This window comes from Neltuma alba, unplaced genomic scaffold (assembly GCF_004799145.2).
Source record: "Neltuma alba isolate B1F8T4 unplaced genomic scaffold, ASM479914v2 tig00012579_pilon, whole genome shotgun sequence".
Lineage (NCBI taxonomy): Eukaryota > Viridiplantae > Streptophyta > Magnoliopsida > Fabales > Fabaceae > Neltuma > Neltuma alba.
In genome coordinates this window covers 22,363-43,616 of record NW_021637031.1, presented here as the reverse complement: position 1 = coordinate 43,616, position 21,254 = coordinate 22,363, and the positions used below count along the sequence as shown (strand labels likewise).

At 31.6% G+C, this 21,254-nt stretch overlaps 4 protein-coding genes across 5 annotated transcripts; 2 read left to right on the top strand and 2 right to left on the bottom strand.

The window, feature by feature from the left end:
* The first annotated feature begins 4,503 nt into the window (after nucleotides 1–4,503).
* On the top strand, nucleotides 4,504–5,577 carry LOC114728878 (F-box/kelch-repeat protein SKIP30-like). The gene has a single exon (XM_028915837.1). The coding sequence runs from the start codon at nucleotides 4,504–4,506 to the stop codon at nucleotides 5,575–5,577; it is 1,074 nt and encodes a 357-aa protein (XP_028771670.1).
* Nucleotides 5,578–8,742: 3,165 nt separating this feature from the next.
* LOC114728876 (RING-H2 finger protein ATL54) lies at nucleotides 8,743–10,258 on the bottom strand. Its single transcript, XM_028915834.1, has one exon. It carries the CDS (start codon nucleotides 10,199–10,201, stop codon nucleotides 9,095–9,097), a length of 1,107 nt encoding a protein of 368 aa, XP_028771667.1. The 5' UTR covers nucleotides 10,202–10,258; the 3' UTR covers nucleotides 8,743–9,094.
* A 4,088-nt stretch (nucleotides 10,259–14,346) lies between these two features.
* LOC114728874 (uncharacterized) lies at nucleotides 14,347–16,558 on the top strand. 2 transcript variants are annotated; one of them, XM_028915832.1, is made up of 5 exons: nucleotides 14,347–14,609; nucleotides 14,698–14,748; nucleotides 14,876–14,955; nucleotides 15,412–15,614; nucleotides 16,442–16,558. In XM_028915832.1, the coding sequence occupies exons 1-5, from the start codon at nucleotides 14,389–14,391 to the stop codon at nucleotides 16,532–16,534; spliced, it is 648 nt and encodes a 215-aa protein (XP_028771665.1). In that variant the 5' UTR covers nucleotides 14,347–14,388; the 3' UTR covers nucleotides 16,535–16,558. The 2 variants fall into 2 exon arrangements, with proteins under 2 accessions (XP_028771665.1, XP_028771664.1); XM_028915831.1 differs by having other exon boundaries at nucleotides 14,698–14,760.
* A 3,061-nt stretch (nucleotides 16,559–19,619) lies between these two features.
* On the bottom strand, nucleotides 19,620–20,216 carry LOC114728884 (lysine-rich arabinogalactan protein 19-like). The gene has a single exon (XM_028915841.1). The coding sequence runs from the start codon at nucleotides 20,177–20,179 to the stop codon at nucleotides 19,793–19,795; it is 387 nt and encodes a 128-aa protein (XP_028771674.1). The 5' UTR covers nucleotides 20,180–20,216; the 3' UTR covers nucleotides 19,620–19,792.
* Nucleotides 20,217–21,254: the final 1,038 nt, after the last annotated feature.

Sequence of the window (21,254 nt, the reverse complement as noted above, 5' to 3'; positions counted from 1 at the left end):
TCATTTCCTATGACGTAGTATTAAACAAAAGTTGATTTTTTTTTTGGGGGGGGGGGTTGAGTTCAGTTTGATCAATTTCACCGCTTATTTAGGACTTTAGCTCTTAATATCCACAAACTAATGATTAAGCTTTTATATTAAGGAGGCGAAAAGAATATTTAATATGATGAGCCAGATTCGAATATTATCAATAACACTCCCAAATGCCTGGCAAAAAATAAAATAAAACAACACTCCCAAATGTTCTGTAGCACAAGTCCTAGTAGTGATGTCGCTGTGATGTGCTTGCTTTTATTTCGCTTATTAATAGGTTAGGTAGTACTTGAGGTTAATTGCAACACTAGCAATATAATAAATGACGATATGGCCTACCATACTTCTGATTCCACACATACATACATATATATGTATGTATATATTCCTACGAAATCAGTAATTAACAAGCCCTGGCTAGCTACTTTGTTAAAAGTGGACTACTTCAGCCGACATATATTTATATATAAAGCTGAAGATTTGATTTGCATGAATGACACTGTTCGTGGCTTTAGTGTTTCTGGACACGTCGTACAATGCAAAGTCCACGTTTCACTCTTACAACTGAGCTTAGTGCTGTATGTGCCACCTGCTCTGGATCGACACAGTTGACTGTGAATGAAGTTGTTTGGTTTAATTAACTGTGAATGAAGATGCATGGACTATTATTATAAGACAAGTAGTGCCAGAGTCTTTAATGACTTCCTCGTTTGATGATCTCACGTGAAAATCTCTTGTATTTATGTCTATTTGAAGAAATTAAAGAAACATAGTAAAGTGAAGAATATTTGTGAATTTGGACATTGTTTTGCACTGCAGTTTTGCTTGCTTAAGTCTAAACTCAATCCTTTGCGCCTTCTCGGTGCAATGTTGGAATGTCCGGAGAAAAGAATATTCCCAATAATCCAATCAAAACACAACTCGAAACATCACAGTGGTTACTCCAAGAGATAAGACACTGTTAGCTAGGGTTTTTAATACAAGAGCTAAATACTGTAAAATCAAAATAATTAGTTGAGTTGATTATTTATAATAAATATATATTGATTTTTTAAACTGTGATCTTTAACTATGTATATCAGAACCATCCTTGATTAAGAGCTGCACCTCAAAATATATGTAGGGCCTGTTTGAAATATAATAGCTTATAAGTAACTTTTTAATCTTGATTTATGGAATAAGTATATTAAAAATTTGTCTAGACTCACATGAAATTACTTATTATAAGCACTTAAAATAAGCAGATACAAACACGCCAATAATCAATAGGGAATCCTTTAGGCAAAAAAATTACTCCTCTCACTACAAAAAAAATATGCTTTTAGCGACGGAATTTTTTATTTAGCGACGGAAATTGTTTTGTCACTAATTCCTTTATCTCTAATTGATTAGCAACGGAATTTCTAATTTCTTTGTCGCTAATTTTTTACAGAAATTTGTGACGGAAAAATTCCGTCACTAATCCGTCGCTAACCTGATTTTTTAAAAAAACAAAAATAAAATGCCACGTGGCACCTCTACCAATTGTCACGTCATCACTAGGGACTACCTCCACGTGTCACTGCCACCTCACCTCTGCTTGCCATGTGTGCGCCACGTGTCGCCACCACATAATTTCCTCCTCAAAGTGACTTCTCCATGGCTTGCACTAGGGGTAGAAACAAGCCAGGCAGCCTGTCAGGGGCCTGCGGCCTGGCCTGTTTTACAGAAAAGACAGGCTCAGGCCTGTTTGAAGACTTGTTTAAGTTAACAAGCCAGGCTTAGGCCTTCTAAAAGGCCTATTAAGCCTGTTAGGCCGGCTTGGGCCTTTTAGAAATTTATAATTAGAATATATAAAAAAAATTAGTTAATGGTACTGTTAATATGCTCTTTAATTTATTTTTTAATTTTAATATATAGTTAATAGCTTAGTCCTTCCTTAGATTTTGAAATAAAAATTTAAAATAAAAATATCAATAAATAATATGATCTTTAAATCTTAAAAATATAAATAAAATAGGAAAGAAAAATTTTGTTCCAAGAATGATTGATTAATTAACTTATGTATTATGTTAATTAAATTATGATGCTCTCTTTATTCATTGTAAAATTAATAGTTTTTTCTCTTAATTTATTTGTCTTAATTTTTTTTTTGTACTTAAACATAGTTTTGTCCCAAATTTTAACATACAATTAGAACTAGTTTTCAATAATATCCTTATAAATTGTAATTAAGATTTAAAACAGTACTTATGATACTAAAATTTAAATAAAAGATAAGACTAAAAAATTAATTATTATGTATGCTTTTTTAATTTTAGCTTTTTCCTAAAAATATTATTGTAATTTGAATTTTTTTAAAATACAGGCTTTTTAACAAGCTTCAGACCAGGCCAAGCCTTTACACAGGCCAGGCTCAGGCTGAAGGATAAGCATATAATAGGCCACAAGCCAAGCTCAGGTCTATAAAGCAAGCCTAGCCTGTTAAGAGTAAGGCCTGACCTGCCTTGGTCTATTTTCACCCTTAGCTTGAACCTAGGACCTTCTCTGTGTGCACGTGTAGCTTTACTAGTTGAGCTGCAATGAACCTGTTGACTTATTATGTAAAATTATATATATATAAAATATTATTTTACAGAAAAAATTATATATACATATATATTATTAAAAACTAAAAATATACTATATGCTAATTTTAATCATAACTATTTTAATGAAAAAATAATTTTTAAATATTTGTTTTACTATTTTTTAAAAAATATTTTTAATATAATTTTAATTTCTAACGACACTAATTTTGAATTTTAAATCATAAATAATTTTTTATAAATATTTTTTAAGTTTTTTTAATTAACATTGATAAGATATACAATTTAATTAAAAGAAAATCATTTATAATTAGTCAAAAAATCTTGTTATTCAAAAAATAACTACTATAATAACATTTAATAAATTATTCTATATAAAAAATTAAATGATTTGAATAGATTGTGATAAACAGTATTCTCCTACTTGTATATATATCCTATGTAATTTATTTTCTTAAAATTTTTTGTATATACCATTTGTTTTTGTATTAAAGACTAAAATCAATATATATCATGAGTATTAATTATATTGTGATTAAATTTTATTGTTTAATGATTGAAATTCAAAATTCACTTTAATATTAGTTTGCATTCATATAAATTCATTTTTTGGTTTTGAATTTCTATCATATATTATATATTTCAATATATTTTACATATGATAAAATTATTTCTTTCTTAAATCAGTTTGTATAAGAAAGTTATTAATATTCTTATTATTTTTTTTAATTATTATTAATAATCAAGAGGAATTTATTTTAACAAAATATAAACAAGTTTTCTAAGAAATTATCTTTCTATTTTCAGTATATACATAATAATGACATGAATGATAATGATATCTTTATTAACACCAACTCCACAAATATATCAATTTATTTTATAATTAAAAATGTTTTTAAATCATTATATTCTTAATTGTTATTATATAAATTTTTGTAAGATTATAATTTAAAATAACAAAATTGAAAATTAGTGACGGATTAGTGACGGAATTGCAATAAAATAGAATTAGCGACGAAATTAGTGACAAAAACTTTTGTGACAAACAATTTAGCAACGGAAATTTCTGACGGAAAAAATTCCATCGCTAATTCTGTCGCTAAATATTTATTGACGGATTTTCTAACGGATTAGCGACGAAATTTGCGACGGAAAAAAATTCTATCGCTAATCTATCGAAAAAATTAGTGACCGAATTTCCATCGCAATTTCGTCAAAAATTAGCAACGAAATTTTTTTCTGTCGCAAATTAGCAATGAAATTTTTTTCTGTTGCTAATCAGCTATTTTTTTGTAGTGTCTGGTCCTTAATATAAGACCTATTTAACTAATTTGATTAGATTAAAAAATTTAGGTAAATTAATTAATTATAAGAAATATGACATGTTTCCTAAAACATCATAATCATCTTTCTTAATATTCTCCTTCCCTCTTTTACTTAATTATGGTTTAGGGAGTATGCATAAGGATAATTTAGAAAAAATTGATAAATATAATAAATAAGTCTTATATTTAGGACTAAAATCAATTCAATAATTAAGTCATATATTAAGGACCGGAGGAGTATAAATTTGGGAAACAAATTAAATTGAGATCTTATATTTAGAATAAAAGCGAACTCTTACTCTAACCGCTACATTAAGGTGGGGAGGTAGTACAATAATATGCTTCTTTGTTTTTTTACCAGTACAATAATATGCTTCTTCAACAAGAATAGGTCCTCGTTTTCATCTCCGAATAAGGTTCCTATAGTCGATGCTCTTAGGAGCCAGCTGTGTTGTTTTCTCCGTCCTCCTTCTCTATCCATCCACCTCTCCTTTTTGTAATTTTACATTTCCTACTTGCCATTAAGAAGAAGAGAAGCAACCCTAATCATCATCATCTTCAAAACACTACCAATGATGTGTTCTCTTCCTTCTTCACCGCCACCACCATCTGATAACAATTTCCATTCCGATCATATCTGCCTTGTGTTCTGCCCAAGAGAGCCAGCCTCAAATGGCAGCGTCACCAACTGGATAGAGCTTTTCAATCCATCCACCAACACTTGGACCCATGTCGGATCCATTCCCGGCCTCAGGGATGACCAAGTTTTAAAAGGCTTCGCTATGGTTTCGTTGGGAGACACTGTTTATATAATCGGCGGCCAAGTTTGTCACAAGGAGAGGGTCCACGTGTCCGATGACACAGCCGACTGGGTTGACGTGGGCATCCAGGTTGTACCTACGGTTCTACGTTACGACTTCCGAAGCAGCCAGTGGATGAGTTGTTCACCACTACGTGTGGCTAGGTATGACTTTGCATGCACAGTTTGTGAGGGTAAAATCTACGCGGCAGGGGGGAAGTCCACGCCGGCGTGCGCCCGCGGGATCTCGTCGGCCGAGATGTACGACCCGAACACCGACACGTGGACGCCCTTGCCGAATTTGCACATCTTGAGGTACAAGAGTGTGGGTGTGACGTGGCAAGGGAAAGTGCATATGATTGGAGGGTTTGCCGAGAGAGAGGACTCTGACCGGACGGTGCCGAGCCTCGTGGAGAGAAGCTCGGCTGAGGTGTACGACACGGAGGCGAACAGGTGGGAGCTGAAGGCGGGGATGTGGCAGTTAGATGTGCCACCTAATCAGATCGTGGCGGTGAATGAGATGCTTTTAAGCTCAGGAGACTGCTTAAATGCATGGAAAGGACAGATTGAAGCATTTGATGGGAGGCTTTGGAATGAAGTCGATGGGTCCCACAAGCCAAGTCTTTCAACGTTAGAGGCAGAACAGAGACGTTACCTAACAATGGCAGCCATAGGGAGGGAGTTGTATTTCCTGGGAGGGTATTACGGGAAAGGAAGAACGATGTGTATTGTTCATGTATTTGACACGTCAGCAACAACAGGGGAAGAAGCATGGAGGAGCTTTGAGCCGATGGAAATGGAGGGTGAGAGAGAGCTTTGCAGCCATTGCTGTGTTGTGAAGCTCTCCTGATGATGAGCTTATTGATGATCGAAGAAACTAATTAACACATTATATTTATCAATGCTTAATGCGATTAATCAATGCTTGGCGCCGTAATGTGAGTTTAAGCAACTATTTGTTTCAGTAAATTTTGAATTAACTAGTTGCATTAAATTTAACCACATAATTTTTTTCTTTAAAATTATGGATTCGTTGCCATTAACTTATCTTTATTACAGAGGTTGCCATGTCAAATTAATACTCCTCCGGTCTTTAATATAAGACCTAATTTTTGAATTAGTTTTGATTCTAAATATAAGACCTATTTCTTATATTTATCAATTTTCTCTAAATTATCTCTATGGATATTCTCTCAACCATAATCAAGTAGAAGAGAGAGCGAGGTATTAAGAAAGATGATTGTGGTGTTTTAGGAAAAAAGTGTTACTTTTCTTATAATTAACTAATTTACCTAACTTCCTTAATCTAATCAAATTAGTTAAATAAGTCTTATATTAAGAACTGGAAGAGTAGAAAACATCTCTTAACCTACATGGTATCCTAGCTATATGGTATCTTTGTGTAGTCTAATCATTTTATAATAATTATATATTGGAAAAACCCCGCCTTCAACATGCCCTTTAACCTTTTAATTCTTTGGGGGAAAAAAATCCCTCTCGTGCCTCAGATTATCAAAGTGAAGTGACCTTCCAGTCTTATTTTCTGTTTTGTCTTTTAAGGGGAAAAAACCTTATCTGTGTTTTCTGGATAACCATCAGATTTTTTTAAAAAAATGGACAGTGAAGGACTGTGATTTGTACGCAGTGTTTTTGTCAAGTTTCAACACCATTGTAGAAACCGACCAGTATAAAATGTGAGATTTTTTTGGGGGAAAAAGTTTTAAAGACTTTCTAGAGAGAGAGAGAGTGAAAAAGAGAGAGGAAAGATTAGATAAGATTACAAGAATGTGATGTGTGTTTTGTGAATAACCGTCAGATTTACAAATGGACGGTGACAAATCATGATCTGTGTGCGTTGTTTTCGTTTTAATGCCTTCTTACACAAGTGGTAAAACTAACCCATCTAAAATGTGAGTAAAATTTCTAAAAAAAAAATTTAGATTTTATACACCGATTACTTTTTCTTTTTAACGGCACAGAAGGCGAGTAAAATAATTACCACCTCCGATCCTAATTATAAGAACTAATTGACTAATTTGAAAAGATTAAGAAAAGAAGTTAAGTTAGTTATTCGTAATAAATATGTATTTTTTTCCTAAAATATCCTTACTAATCAAGTGTATTAGCTAGAAAAATTATTGTTAGAAAGATTATTTTAAAAAAAAATACATAAATATGATAGACAAAATAGGTTAGGGTCTTATATTTAGAATCAAAATAAAAGTCAAACAAGACCTTATATTAAGGATAAGAAGTAATATCTTCTAAAAAATTGACTTTCTACGCTGATTAAAATAGCTGGCATAAAAATTCTAATACAACAACAACTTATTAATAAAAATATCACCCCGCCTTTTTATCTTTTAACAATATTATTATATTAACTAGTGTTATCACGCTTCACTTGATTAGCTTGGTATATTTTCATTTGTTGGTGAAGTAAATGAGTCAATAATGAGTATGTCTAAGAAAATGGTTTTTGGTACTATATTATCCAATATCTATGGTGCTTTTGTGAATTCTATTATCAGGTACCCAAACAACAGACTAATTTAATTCAGGATTTGTGGTTGCCCGTTCTATCACATGTGTCTCTTCTAAAGCTCAAATCTGAAAACCAGAAGATCCAACAGGGTGTGCTGCCCCACCAACTTTGTGTTGGCCTATCAAGATAATGCTTGAGCTGACATGACTGAAAAATTAGTATTGAAATGGTTGTCGTGAAAGTTAAGGAACCAGATTTGGTTTTGAAAAGTTAGTTGTTTTTGCTGATGATATTTTTGGACTGCTCCGAGAACCTTTTTTAATATCTTGTCGGATAGTTATCATAACACTCCTTTCAGTCTAGCAAGAGGTTAAATTTAATCTTGAATACAAAATCTTACTTGATCTCCCCTATTTATTTTTAAATTACTTTATCTAACTTATAATGTTAAATAAGAATATTTTAAACAAAACGAATACCACATTAGCTAAGTTAACTAATTTTTCTCGTTTTCTTAATTTGCTAAAATTAATTAAATGGTTTTTATATTAAGGATGAAATGAGGTATTCAAGGTTATATTTAAGTATTACAAAGATTGATATGATATAACACCAAAAAATTTTCTGAGACTGTACAAGACAGAGAATTCACAAGCTATATTAGAGAACAGGGGAAAGACTTACAGAGCTTGTGCTTGAAGAACAGGGGAAACAAGAATGAAGAGAATCATTAACTGATAAAAAGATAGAGCAAAAAACAAGGAATATATGGAGATCAAAAGCATGATAAGACTGAGACGTTGAAGATAAAATCCTACTGAGATACTCAACAATGAAAAAGATGAGGAAACTGCTGATAAGAATTATGAAAAGTCACATACACAACAACACCACAGAGTAGCCTTATCTTATTAAGTGAAGTATGATCAATTAATGACAAATAGTGTTTCATATCTAAGAGAGAAAAATAGATGAAACTGCTAATGATTAAAAAAAGGGGAGGGAAAAAGAAAATTAAAGAGAACACAGCAGACCACTTGATTAAAATATCCAAAAAATTTAGTTACTGTTGAAATAAGACGTGTTGTAATGATTATTTTACTGATGTATCTTTCTTTTTCTTTTGTTTTGCCCGACAATCACGCTTGTGAAAATCTATGGTACGCTGAGTATGTAACCTTAGGGTGTTTCCTTCGGTTTCTGAATTTGAGCACACAAACTAAACTGTCAATGATATTTATTGAATTTGCCGGTTGAGATGCCTAACTTTTACCTAAGCATTTGACTTACACTCTCGTTTCATTTAATCTGATTGTTCTTGCTTCCAAAGAGTTTTGCCACTACCACAAGATTCCATTAAAAACATGACAATCACTAATAATCCTCCGCCGGAACATAATGTTTCATGCCTGGAGATCAAAACTTCGTGCCAGAAGATTCAAGAAACACTTTCAGGATACACAGTAGAATCATCACTTGGAGTTTGGAAAAATGGCTAATTAGAGTGTGAATTTTGGCTCTAGAAAACAAAGATAATCATGGAATTATATCATAAATTTAAACACAGCTCCATGAAACAAAATTTGGCAACGGTATTATAAACCTCACTTGTATGAGTAACTTTTGGTTTCTGCTATTATACACTTCAGCCATCATACGGGCTTAACTTGATGCGACAAGGAATAAGCTTACAACTTTAAATCTCTCATCTTGTTGAGAGTTTTAACACAGACATTTCAGTTTCTCGGTACATGTCTGGATTGAGGAACATCAACAACGAAAAATAAAACATTTCTGTAATTCTGTCCGCTTTTGTTTCATTTCTCTCTCATTCCAAGCATGTGCTGCGAGGAACTATACCTGACATGGAAGGCCAAAATCATCAAAAGCTTCTAATAGGAACACTTGGCTTCCTCTGGCTTCGACTGTACCAAGAATGTACAAGTTTCCCGTTGTAGGAACGAGATCTCTTCATTGAAGTGCCTGCAACAATCTGAAGAGACTTCATCCTGAAGGAAGAAGAACCACTTTTGGAAACCCTCTTTGAGGAAGATGAAGATGATCCTACTGAAGATACAGCAGTATTAGTAATAGCAAGAACACGATTGATCTTCTCTACAGCTGAAGAATCCAGAGACACAGATCTTCTTCTTGGCTGCAAATTCCCCACTTCCTCTTCATCTGCAGTTTCTCTCCTTCCCCCTCCTCCTTCTTCCTCATCTCTAGTTCTCAATTCACCATCACTGTTCTCCACAACCCCACTATTTTCACTTCCATTTTCAACTGTTTCCATCTGGCGTTCTTCTGAATCAGTCGAAGCAACAACATTTGGCTCCGGCGAGGCGAAAACCGTGGCGGGGTTTGTAACAATCGGAGCTCGGCACATGGGACAGTTGGTGTGAGATCGAAGCCAGGTATCAATACAGGGGAGATGAAAAGCGTGATTACACTTGGGCAAAAGCCTGAGATTCTCGTCTTCTTCAAACTCACTCAAACAAACAGAGCACTCTGTTCCTTCAATCAACCCTTCCCCTTTCTTATATTTACACACGGTAATCGCAGAAATGATCGATTGCTGAAGACCAGGGGTTCGAATATACCATATGGGATGGTCAACCACAGGGCCCTGTTCCTCATCGAGAAAATCCCCCCGCTGATCTTCCTCCGTCTCTGAATTCCTTCTCCTGAACCAGCCGGAGAGGAATCTCCGGTAGACGGCGAAGCAGAGGAGGGCGAAGAAAGCGGCGGCGAGAACAGCGATAACGACGGTCAACCAGGTGGAGATCTTGTGGTGGATTTTGTGGAGATCATCGTAATCGACATCGTCATCGACGGCCACGGGAGTAGGTGGGGGGTAGTAAATCGGAGGCTCGATGGAGCACTGGACTCGGCAAGACTTGCAATTGGAGGGTAAACAAGGAGGGGAATCTTTCATGTTGCAGTAAAGATAGCAGATTTCTTCGAGAATCTTCCGGTGACGGAGCCCCATGGTAGAGAGAAAGCATCAAAGAGGGCACATCAGTGGATTGAGGAAGACGGAGCTCTTGGTTTCGTTGAAAGGTAAGAACTTTGAAAATGGGGTGTCTGTGAGCGTTCTCGTAGTATTTGCGCGTTGATTGTTTGACTTTAAAGTTCGCTTGAGGTTTCATCTTCAATGGCGGCTGACGTCGGTGGATTTGGGCCCACTTGTCCTAATCTCTTTCTTCTCGGCCCAAATCCAAATGCTATATTGCCACCTAAAAGTGATTTTTCTTTTCTGGCCCCTTACGTTTTAAGCCTATTCACCGTTATCATGTGAGGGTTTGGCATTCTATAGGAGTAATTAAAAAAAAAAAATTCAAGCAAATTGAGATGAAATTATTCTTATATATTTGTCTTAAACTTTATAAAATAACTTCTAAAAAACTAATCCAAACACAGCACAGAGTAACCAAAGAGTAGAGTCTAATGGAAGAAATTAACCCCCCATAACTAATATTCGAATCTCTAATAAGAAAAATATTTAATGAGTATGATTTAAAAATTTGAAATAGTGGGGTTAAAAGTTTTAAATTAATTTTTTTTTACTCTTTTAACTTACATCTTCTCCTTATTAAAATTTTATAACCCTTTTTTTTAAAATTGAACTCATTAAAAAAAATTTTAATTTCCCTTCGTTTCCCTCATACCTGAGTGGCCCTAATCTTGTGTATATCTCAACTTGTGTGCCTCTAAGGTTAATTATAAATTTATAATGAACATAGTTTAATTATTTAAAGAAATCAAATTAATCATATGTTTCAAAACAAAGTAAATTTTTAAAGACTTTAGAAAAGGTTGAAGTTTATTTACTATCATGGAAACTTCTTCTTGTCCTTGATACATGAACTAAACAATTAATTTGTAAGTATTTAAAAATTAATTAAATTAATTATTCGTGTATTTACTTTTTTTAAATATCTTTTTTAATCATTTGCTTTGGAACTTGGTAGATGCCCTTTAGTATGAGTAACGAATAAGAATAGTCCGATAAAAAAATATTACTACATCTCATTTTGAATATAAGAGTTAATTTGTATCTACACTACAAACTAACTATTATATTTAAGACCGGAGATAACACAAAATTTGCAAGATGAAATAAATTAAATTTTTAATTTAGAATCAAAATAGACCTCCTAACTAATTTCCATATTTAAAATAAGAATTAGTGTATTAAAAAATATGAGACGGTGCAATTCACTCAAAAAGCCTTTGTAGGTAAGAATTAATTACTTGACAAGTGCTAATCTTTCTTTTTAATCCTAACAAGTTTTAATCCTCTATTGATTACTGAATAATTCAACGTAGTGGTTGGGAAGGGAAGCTCATCCCAAAGTTCATAAATCAATTAAAAAATTAATTGTGTGGAAAGAAAAGTAAATGCATTTTCTTAGTGAGACAAAAATTGAGAAAATGTCAAAAGATGTACGCCACTTGAATTTATATATATGTACACACACACACACACATATATATATAAACATTGGATGATAGTGATGGAAACAAGACTTTTTCACAAACACTTGGAAGAAGAAGCAAAGTTGAACGTTTGAGTGCTCCAAAAACAAGTGACAGAAAACTATAAATAAATTAGAACCACAAAGTGTTTGTCGTTGGTGAATTGGTGAGATGTATTGTGTAAAACGATAAGGTTCTCTAATGTGTCCCGCGGAACATATGCATTTGACTTTCTCAAACTTTCATTTTAATTTAATAATAATACATGTACCTATGATGTAGATTGATAATGATGAATCTTTGTCGGTGTTTACAAATTATTATTGCATATAGCTTAAGTGATTGTCATGAGCTGTTTACAACTACAAAGGAGTTATGAAGTGTCCTTGTACTTTTATGAAATTCGTTGGGACTTTCTAACCATTTTTTAAAGGTTTTTCTTTTTTAGGTGTAAGATTGTGAAATTGACCCCTCTTTAATTATCATGAATGTTTGAGTTTCTTCTGATAGGTGAAGAGCAATACAAAAAAAACAGAAGATTTTTATGAAATCTGTCTATAAATGAGTATTTACAATTTCCTTTTAACGATTGCTCAATTAATAATATTTTTAGTTTTGATTATACACTCTCTTCTATGTCTAATATGGGAACCCTAAATAGTAAATATAAGATTCTAAGATACTTTATTTTTATATTTATTATTATTTTCTAAATTAATTAACTTAAATAATAAACTGAAACGTAATTTAATATTACTCTACTCAAGAATATTTCAAGAAAAATTATTTCATATTTATTATAACGAAAGAGTTTCTTTAATTGCATTAATTTATCCAATTAAATAAGCATCCCTTTTACTAACCACCGTAATGAGTATATAATACTCTATAAAGGAGACTTCATGTTTAAAAAATAAAGAGAAAACCATTTTTTATGGTTAATTTTTTTAAAAAAAAATTGTCTTCAAATAGTAAAACTGAAAAAGAGGGAATCTTGGAAAAATCAACGATTTTTTTGCCTAGAATAATCAATTATTAATTCATGAAAACGACAATTTTATTAAAAAATTCAACTTTATCCTAAAAATGTAAGGCTTCACATAATAATGTGTATTAAAACACATACAAAAGGGTTTTAAATAAAATAATCATGTGAAAATTTTAAGGGTAAAGAGTGCCGCAAAGAGAGACCAAAAAAAAAATGCACATCTTAATTTGATTGAAAAAATACATTAAATATATAACTTCAAGCTTTTCCTTGTCACAAATTAATTGCATATAATCTACTTAAAAAATTATTGCCTTAAGTCCTTAATATAAGATCTCATTTAACTTTTATTTTGGTCCTAATTATAAGACCCTAATCCACTTTGTCTTCTGTATTTGTATATTTTTTTCAAGGTAATCCATCTAATAATAGTAGTTCTAGCCAATAAATTTGATTAACAAAGACATTTTAGGAAAGACAACACCTATTTATTACAAATAACTAACTTAACTTATTTCTTTAATCTCTTCAAATTAGTCAACTAGCTCTTATAATTAGAATCGGAGGTAATATCAAAGAAGAAGGCTATGAATGTAAGAAAGAGGAATATATACTACCTTCGGTTCTAATTATAAGAGCTAGTTGACTCATTTGAGAAGATTAAGAAAATAAGTAAATTTGGTTATTTGTAATAAATAGGTGTTGTCTTTCTTAAAATATCTTTGCTAATCAAATGTATTGGTTAGAACTATCATTATTAGAAGGACTAACTTGAAAAAAAAAAATATGAGAGACAAAATAGATTGGAGTCTTATAATTATGATTAAAATAAAAATGAAATGAGGTCTTGGATCAAGAACCAGAGGTAGTATTTATTTAATTACCAGTCCTACATCATTCTCTCTCCGATTACATTATCCGCAAAATTATAGCTGACTTTAAATACAAGACCCTGTGTGTGTAGAGGCTCCTCATCGTTGGACTTCGCTAGGCCTAAACCCAAGTTTTCTGGGCCTTGGAGTCACTTGGACCAAACCCAAAAACATCAGGCCTAAAGAAAATGAGGGGCCCATTTTTGAGTTCAGGCCCAAGCCCAAATGAGAAAATCAATTGCACAAACAAAAAACTTAGAGGGCGTTTGGGTAGAAACAAAACCATGATTTTAAAAATATTTTTACAATATTTAAAGTAAATATGTGAATGAATTTGTCTCAATTTGTAGAAAAAATGCTTTTTAAAAGTGATTATTGAGCAATCCAAATACTCATTTAGTACATAGATGTTACTCTTTCCACCAAAAGAAAAGGTAAAACTCATCCATTTCATGTGTCTCTTGAATGACTTAAGAATAAACTACTTTGTTTGACCAATCATATGAACGAACAAATCAACAAGGAAACGAGAGTCGGGAAGTTTGAGATTGGCTTGCCTTCAAACCCAGAAGGTTGTAACTTACAAGGAAACACAAATGACGGGTCGCTTAACGTTTGCTTTGCTTGGAGTAACCAAATTCATATCAGGAAAAAGAAAAAAATCCCACCTGTTTTTCCTCCCTAATTTCCCTCCTTTTTCCTTCATTTTCTAGTCAGATAAACACAAAAGTTGGAATCTTTATAAGCTGATGATTCGATTCTGACTTCTGTCACAGACATCCCCCGTTCGTCTTTTTCTCCTCTTACCTCGAACACCGTGAAGAAGAAATCAAAGTGATGCTGACCATATCATCCAGAGGTTCCTGGCTGAATCAGAATTTCAGACATGTTCTTCAGATTCTAAGCACCACAAGAAACAGCAGATTTGAATCCAACTATGAAAGATTTCAAAGAAGCAGTTTAATAATATCAGGATCAAAATTTGGAAGTGGGTATTGGATGCATCCTGGTGTTAACTTTTTCAGCACCAACAGAAGCACAAGTTCTGATTCAAATGGGTAAAAAAGGATATTCACCAAAGTTTTTGATTTTGTTTTGTCACCTCCAGATAAATCTGAATCTTGAGTCTCTGTTCTGAATTTGAAGGGCAAAGAGTGTCAACGTTCAACCACCAGTGACTTCTTCTGCAAGCTTCAGGTTCTCCGGCTGGTATTGAATTTCTGAAAGAAAAGACTAGTTCATTACTTGAATCTGTGAATGTTATGTTATGATTATGGATACAGGAATATAATCATTTGGTTGTATTTAATTCATAAACTTGCAGGCTGAGATGGGTTTTTGGTTCTGTGCTTTCCTTCTTGCTAGCTCTCAGTAATAATTGGCAAAAACTGAGAAGAATAGAAGGTATACTTTGCTTTTACATTTTCTTACATTCATCCCCTCAATGCCTGGCTTTTGGATTATCTTATGTCACAAAATAGCAGTCATTCTTTTTAAGTAACTGCACCCATTTCTTTATGTATTATACAAAATTTGATGAATGAGACTTATTGTATTTATAACTATGCATATAAATATGGATTCTATCACTTTACAATATGGATTGATTTGAAGAATATAAATGGTTAAGTTGGGCACTTTGCAACATGGCAGTGCTACAAAGAGAGAGATAAATATATGGGATATGCAACATATAGGGTCTACTCATCTTATATGCCTATCTCTCTTCTTGCAACATCGTGCTGTTACAACAGAGATTTAAGATCCCCTATATATATATATTTGTTTATCATTATTATTGGATTGATTGGAGAATATAGAAGATTAAGTTGGGGAGAATATAATGTTGGGATAAAACAGGAGAGGCAGAGATGGTGGTGGAAGGTGTGGAGAAGGTGGCAAATGTGGTGGAGAAGGTGGCAACAGTGGCGGAGGAGGTGGCAGAAGATGTTTCTGAGAATCTTTCTGATGAGAGTAACCTCAAAAATGCAGCTTTGGTGGTTGAAAATATATCAAAACAAGCTGCTCATGATGCTCATCTCACCCAAGACTTCCTTCACAAGGTACTTGATTATATATATTGAAATATTCATAATTACTTGATAATCTGGATTTTTTAAACATCGAGTTCTTTATAGGATGAAATTGTATGATTAAATAATATGGATTTGATTTTTCTCCAACACAATTAGAATCCTAGTTTGTCTGTTTTCAATCAATTTAACAGTTGCCATCAAACAAAAACTGATTATCAATTGAAAAATTGATGATTGATTTGGTTCGCGGACATTAAATATATCTTTCATAGGGGATATGAAGAAGAATATTTTGAGATTAATTTAAGAATTACTTACCCACATTACATTATAATTAATGATTTTATCTATAATTTAATTTTCATCTCTTAACTTTGCAAAAATTTAGCTGTAATCCTTTAATGTTATATAAGGTTTTAATTTGATCTCTTAATTTTATAATGTATTTTTTCAGTCCTCTAGCCTTAACATCTTTATTAGTTTTTTTTTTTTTTGCCAACCTTATTAATTCCAAATGATGATTTTTTTTTACATCAATTATTAATTTTCTTTAAAACTAAACTAATATGTCAAAATTTAAAAATGTTTTATCAACGTTTAAAATTTTAATATCAACATTTTTTGTTATAACATTAAAATTGAAGAACTGAAAATATATTTTATAAAATTGAAATACCAAAATATGAAACTTTATGTGAATGATTAAATATATACTTTTGCCACTAAATTTTTATGCTGAATTTATCTTTTTAACTATTTTATATTCTTATGTTTATTTGGCAAAAAAAACCATTTTATGATGAAGAGTTGAATATTTTGGATATCATTAATTTTTGGAATATAATGAAACGCAGGTTGATGAAGTGAAGAACGACCTGGATGATCTAGAGTCCTTTGTGGAACCCATTATTGACAAGATCTCAAACAAACAATCCAGCTCAAAGTGATTCAATTCTATTTATTTTATTCATTTGTTGTTCGGTATTATTTGTTGAGTCATGAGTGAAAGAAAAAAAATGTTATCATTGGGGGAAAAAAAACAAAAATGACAAAAAAAATTTGAAAATTGCACCATTCCAATTCAAGCACCTAAAATGTCAAAATCCTAAGGAAAAAAGTGATGCATGATCTGGTATTTTACAAATATAGTCAAATAACTAAAATATTCCTAGTATCAAAACTTTTTTTAAAAAAAAAAAGTTATCAAACTTGTCATTTTCAATATATTTTTTGTCATTAGTTATTCAACACTTATCATTGTCAGCTTACAATTTATTAATAAATAACTTGTTATTATTAGTATATTTCTTATCATTTGCTGTTTAATACTTGCTATTGTTACTTCACAACTTGTTAATAAACTTTGTAATACATGGACAGTTTTTCATTTAACTACATTTGTAAAATACCAGATCATGCATCACTTTCTTTTTGAGGATTTCGACCTCTTAGGTGTCTGAATTGGAATATTATAATTTTTAATTTCTTTTTATGTCATTTTTTAAAAAAAATTGTATATATATATTGTACATAAGATATAGAAGATAATCTTGTTGTAATAAAAGTTTCTTTTAATACGCAAATTCACTAATTGACAGCAAAATGAAATTGGCAACGGATCATTATATTTTGGGAAAAAGTTTTTGCTTCATCTATTTACTTTGTTAATACTGAACTTTCCGTATTATTTTGCAATTGATGTATTTGTGTGTGTATTTTTAAGTTTGCGGAACTCTTTGTCCAAAAGTACGAATAACAATACTAATTCTAAATTTGAAATCTTTTCCCAACTTCTAAATTTGAAATATATGGGTTATTAGGATATTTCTTCAAGGTAATTCAGCTGATTGCTTAGCATTAAAAAAAAATGTAATAATGCGTTTTATTATTTGTATTTTTATTCAGGAGAATAAACAGACATGCTCAAAATACACAATCATTTTTTTAGGATATGGTTCTCTAAATTTACGTTAATGTTTGTAGCACTTCAGATTTATAAAATGTATTTTCAGGCTATTAATATTATTGTAGTTAATCCTATTAACCGAAAATGCTGACTCTATAGATTTAAAGGGCGACCCTGCAATTAAATTTTAAAAGAATAATTAAAATTTATTTCTTTAATATAATATTTTTTTATATTTTGAAAGATAAGTTATTCATATGGAAAGTTTAGATGAGATGACATGCATCTTCATTAAATTGTAATTTAAAGAATTTTCAATTTACAAACTTTAAATCAGATATTAGAGTCATCATTTTTTTATTAATGGGAATAACAAGCTAACATTAAAAATCTAAAAATTTATTCTATAAATTTGGAGAATAAATTAAAATTTAATGTAAATTTGGAGAATTAAACATATATTTTAATTTTTTTAATTTCTTTGTTTTTTTTTTGTTTTATTCCATTCAACTTATCTATTGGCCCGGATGGAATACGTTTGAATTTCGGATAAAATGTCATTTTCCACACACAAAAACAGGTTATATCACATTATTATTAATTTATAATTATTAACACTAATATAACATTATTTAATTAGTCATATTTTTATTTTTTTTAATCAGACGGTAAGAGAGATGGTTTTTTCCTCTAAATTCAATTTCTTAACTTTTACATTGAATAATATTTAAGGCATTCTCACAAAAATTAGATTACGAAATCGGATTCCCATTTTATTTTCCTTTTTAGCGCATATTTACTTTCTTGTCTTATTTGTAAAACAGAAAGAAATGAATATAAAAAACTTAATCAAAGTATTTTTCAAAAGTTATCACTGATCAATATCATCTACAGTGGATATTGATGGAAGTATGATCCATATCTTTCTAAATCTTTTTTTTATATTTTTTTTACCCATAAAACACGCAAAAGAAATTGAAAGAGCAATTGAAGATAATAGAAGGTATGGTTTAATTAATTGGAAAAATACTTGATATCACGGATTTTTTCTCTTTTTAAATTAAATGGTCTAGTTTTATCTTAGACGTGGGATTCATCTACGCAAATAAATGTTGACCAGATTTTTTTTTGAAGTTATGAATGTCATATTTAGTATATAAATATTAAAATTAAAGATATTTGAATATATCTTGTAAATCAATATTTAGCATATACAGATGACACATTGAGAATCATTATATATCATCAAATATATTTACATATTTAGGATAAGAACTTCCTTTTTCTTTTTCTTTTTCACCTCAACATATATGATAAGAACTAAATTAACATTTGGTCCTTTAATTTTGTATAAGATTTTAATTTGTTCCTTTAACTTTAAAAAGTATATATTTGTTCCTTTAATTCTAAAATCATTAAGTTTTAATGACGATTTTTTACAACAATTATGGATGTTTTAAATTAAAAATTAAACTTAATATGTTAGTATTTGAGAATATTTTATCAACATTTAAGATCATAATATCATTATGTTTTGAAAAAAAATTTCGGACTAAAAAACAAAAAAGTATATTTTTTAAAGTTGACGGATCAAATTAAAGTTTTGTACAAAGTTAAAGGACCAAATATATACTCTAACTTTTTTTCCAATCTTATATTCACCGTTTTGGCTGGAAAAAAAAATCTTATATTCACGGTTCGATCATTATTTTCGAATTGTGCGATATTTAAATGAGGAAATTTGCCGAAAAACCCCATCACAAAATTTACTGCTTGAGATGGGTAATTTTCAGTAAGACTTTTCAGCAGATTTTACTTTCAAATCTTTGAATTAGGGGGTGAATATTCTAGTTTTATAGTATCAAGCTCATTAACTGCCTTGTCTATTTCTTCCGGAACCACAATAATGAATCCGTGATAATCTAAGCTATTTGGTGGTTAATCAAATAAATTTAAATTAATTAATTTTGCAAAATTGAATGTCTAAAGAAACGAGAAGATAAGTAAAATGGATTAGAATCTGTTCAAGATTTGAGAGGAGACGACGGATCTTTTTTGCCCCTTCAGCTATGCTTGCTTAATTAATTACATTTTCGGGGGTTAAGAGATCAAAATTAGAACAAATATTTTATAAAATAAGATGCATAGAATATCATCAGTCACACCGTATAAAAGCTCGGATCAACGAGTATGAGAAATAAACACCACGATCAAAATTAAATGAAGAAAACTGAATAATCTAAACACTGATCAACCAAAAAGTGGTGAGTAACGTCTAGGAGCTACACAATGCGGCGCTTTACATGACCAAAGCGACGGCAGCGATGCCAAAGGCAACAGATCCGGCGACGGCAAAGCGATTCGTAGCAGCGCTGTTCTCAGTAGGTGCCGGAGCCTCAGAAGGAGGCATGGAGATCGACGTAGGAGTATCGGCGGCGGGAGATGGAGCTGGAGAAGGAGAAGGAGATGATGCAGTAGGCGAGGGAGGAGAGCTTCCACTCGTCGGAGATGGAGAAGAAGCCGGTGGAATCGTCGTTGAAGACGGAGGAGAGGCACGCGACGGAGATTTCTTCGGTGAAGGAGTCGTCGCTACCTTGGGAGACGAGGCCGGAGACTGCGCGACTGCAGAGAAGACGCACAGAGCCGCCATGAACATCATCAGAATCACAGTGTTCGCGCGAGCCATTCTCAGAGACGAGGAAAGAATAAGAGAAAACAGAGAATCAGAGCGAGAGAAGAAGAAAGAATTAGAAGCACTGACACTGAGGTAGTGAGAATGAAGCGAGAAAGAACAGAGGGGGAGTATTTATAATCAGGCGGAACAAACGGAAACGCGTGTGTGGGGATATGAATTACCGTTGGATCGCGTGATTTGCGATCGGCACGCAGTGGCAGGTAGATCAAACGGTGCGTTTCTCAAAGCGAGCGCGTGGGGCAATGATGAGAGAAAAAGGCCAGTTGGGTGAATCGCCAACGTCCACGTGGACAAGGACGAGGGAGAACCGTCGGATGAAATAAGGGGAGTGGGGTACGGGGCAACGGTCAAGAAATTGGGAAAAGTGAAAGAAAGTTGGGAGGATCACACCAAAACCAAAATACACCTTAAATAGAATTTTTTAGCATTTACTTTCGTTGCCAAATCATCACCTTACCTTATATTTTTATTATAATAATTAGTTAACTAATTTAAATAAATTAAAAAATTAGTAAAATTAGTTATTTATAATAAATAGGTATTATATTTTTTAAAATATATTTGTTAATTATGTGTATTACTTAAAATTATCATTTGATAAAATATTTAATTTGTGTAACTATTACAAAAACTATCTAAAAAAATAAATTAATATGATAGAAACAATAAATTGAGATATTATATTTATAATTAAATTGAATGTCAAATAGTATTATTTTTTAAAAAAAAACAAAGAGGAAAAAAGAACTCCATCCGCTTAGTTGCCTGCCACTGATATTTTGAAGAAAAGTTAGAGTTAAATTTTAAGTGTTAATGATGATTTAAACATTAATCATTATTTCATTTTAAAAAATAAAATTTTTAATTATATGCAATAATAACAAAGTTTAAACAACAACAATTAGTATTTTGTAAAATTAGGGTTGAGGTTTGAGTATTATTGGTGATCTGTACAGATGAATAACTACTTCACTTTAAGAAATAATAATTTTAATTAATGCCGGTAAAAAATAATTTTAATTAATGAAAAAAATCATCAGTCTTTGAAAACAGTAATTGTTAGTGC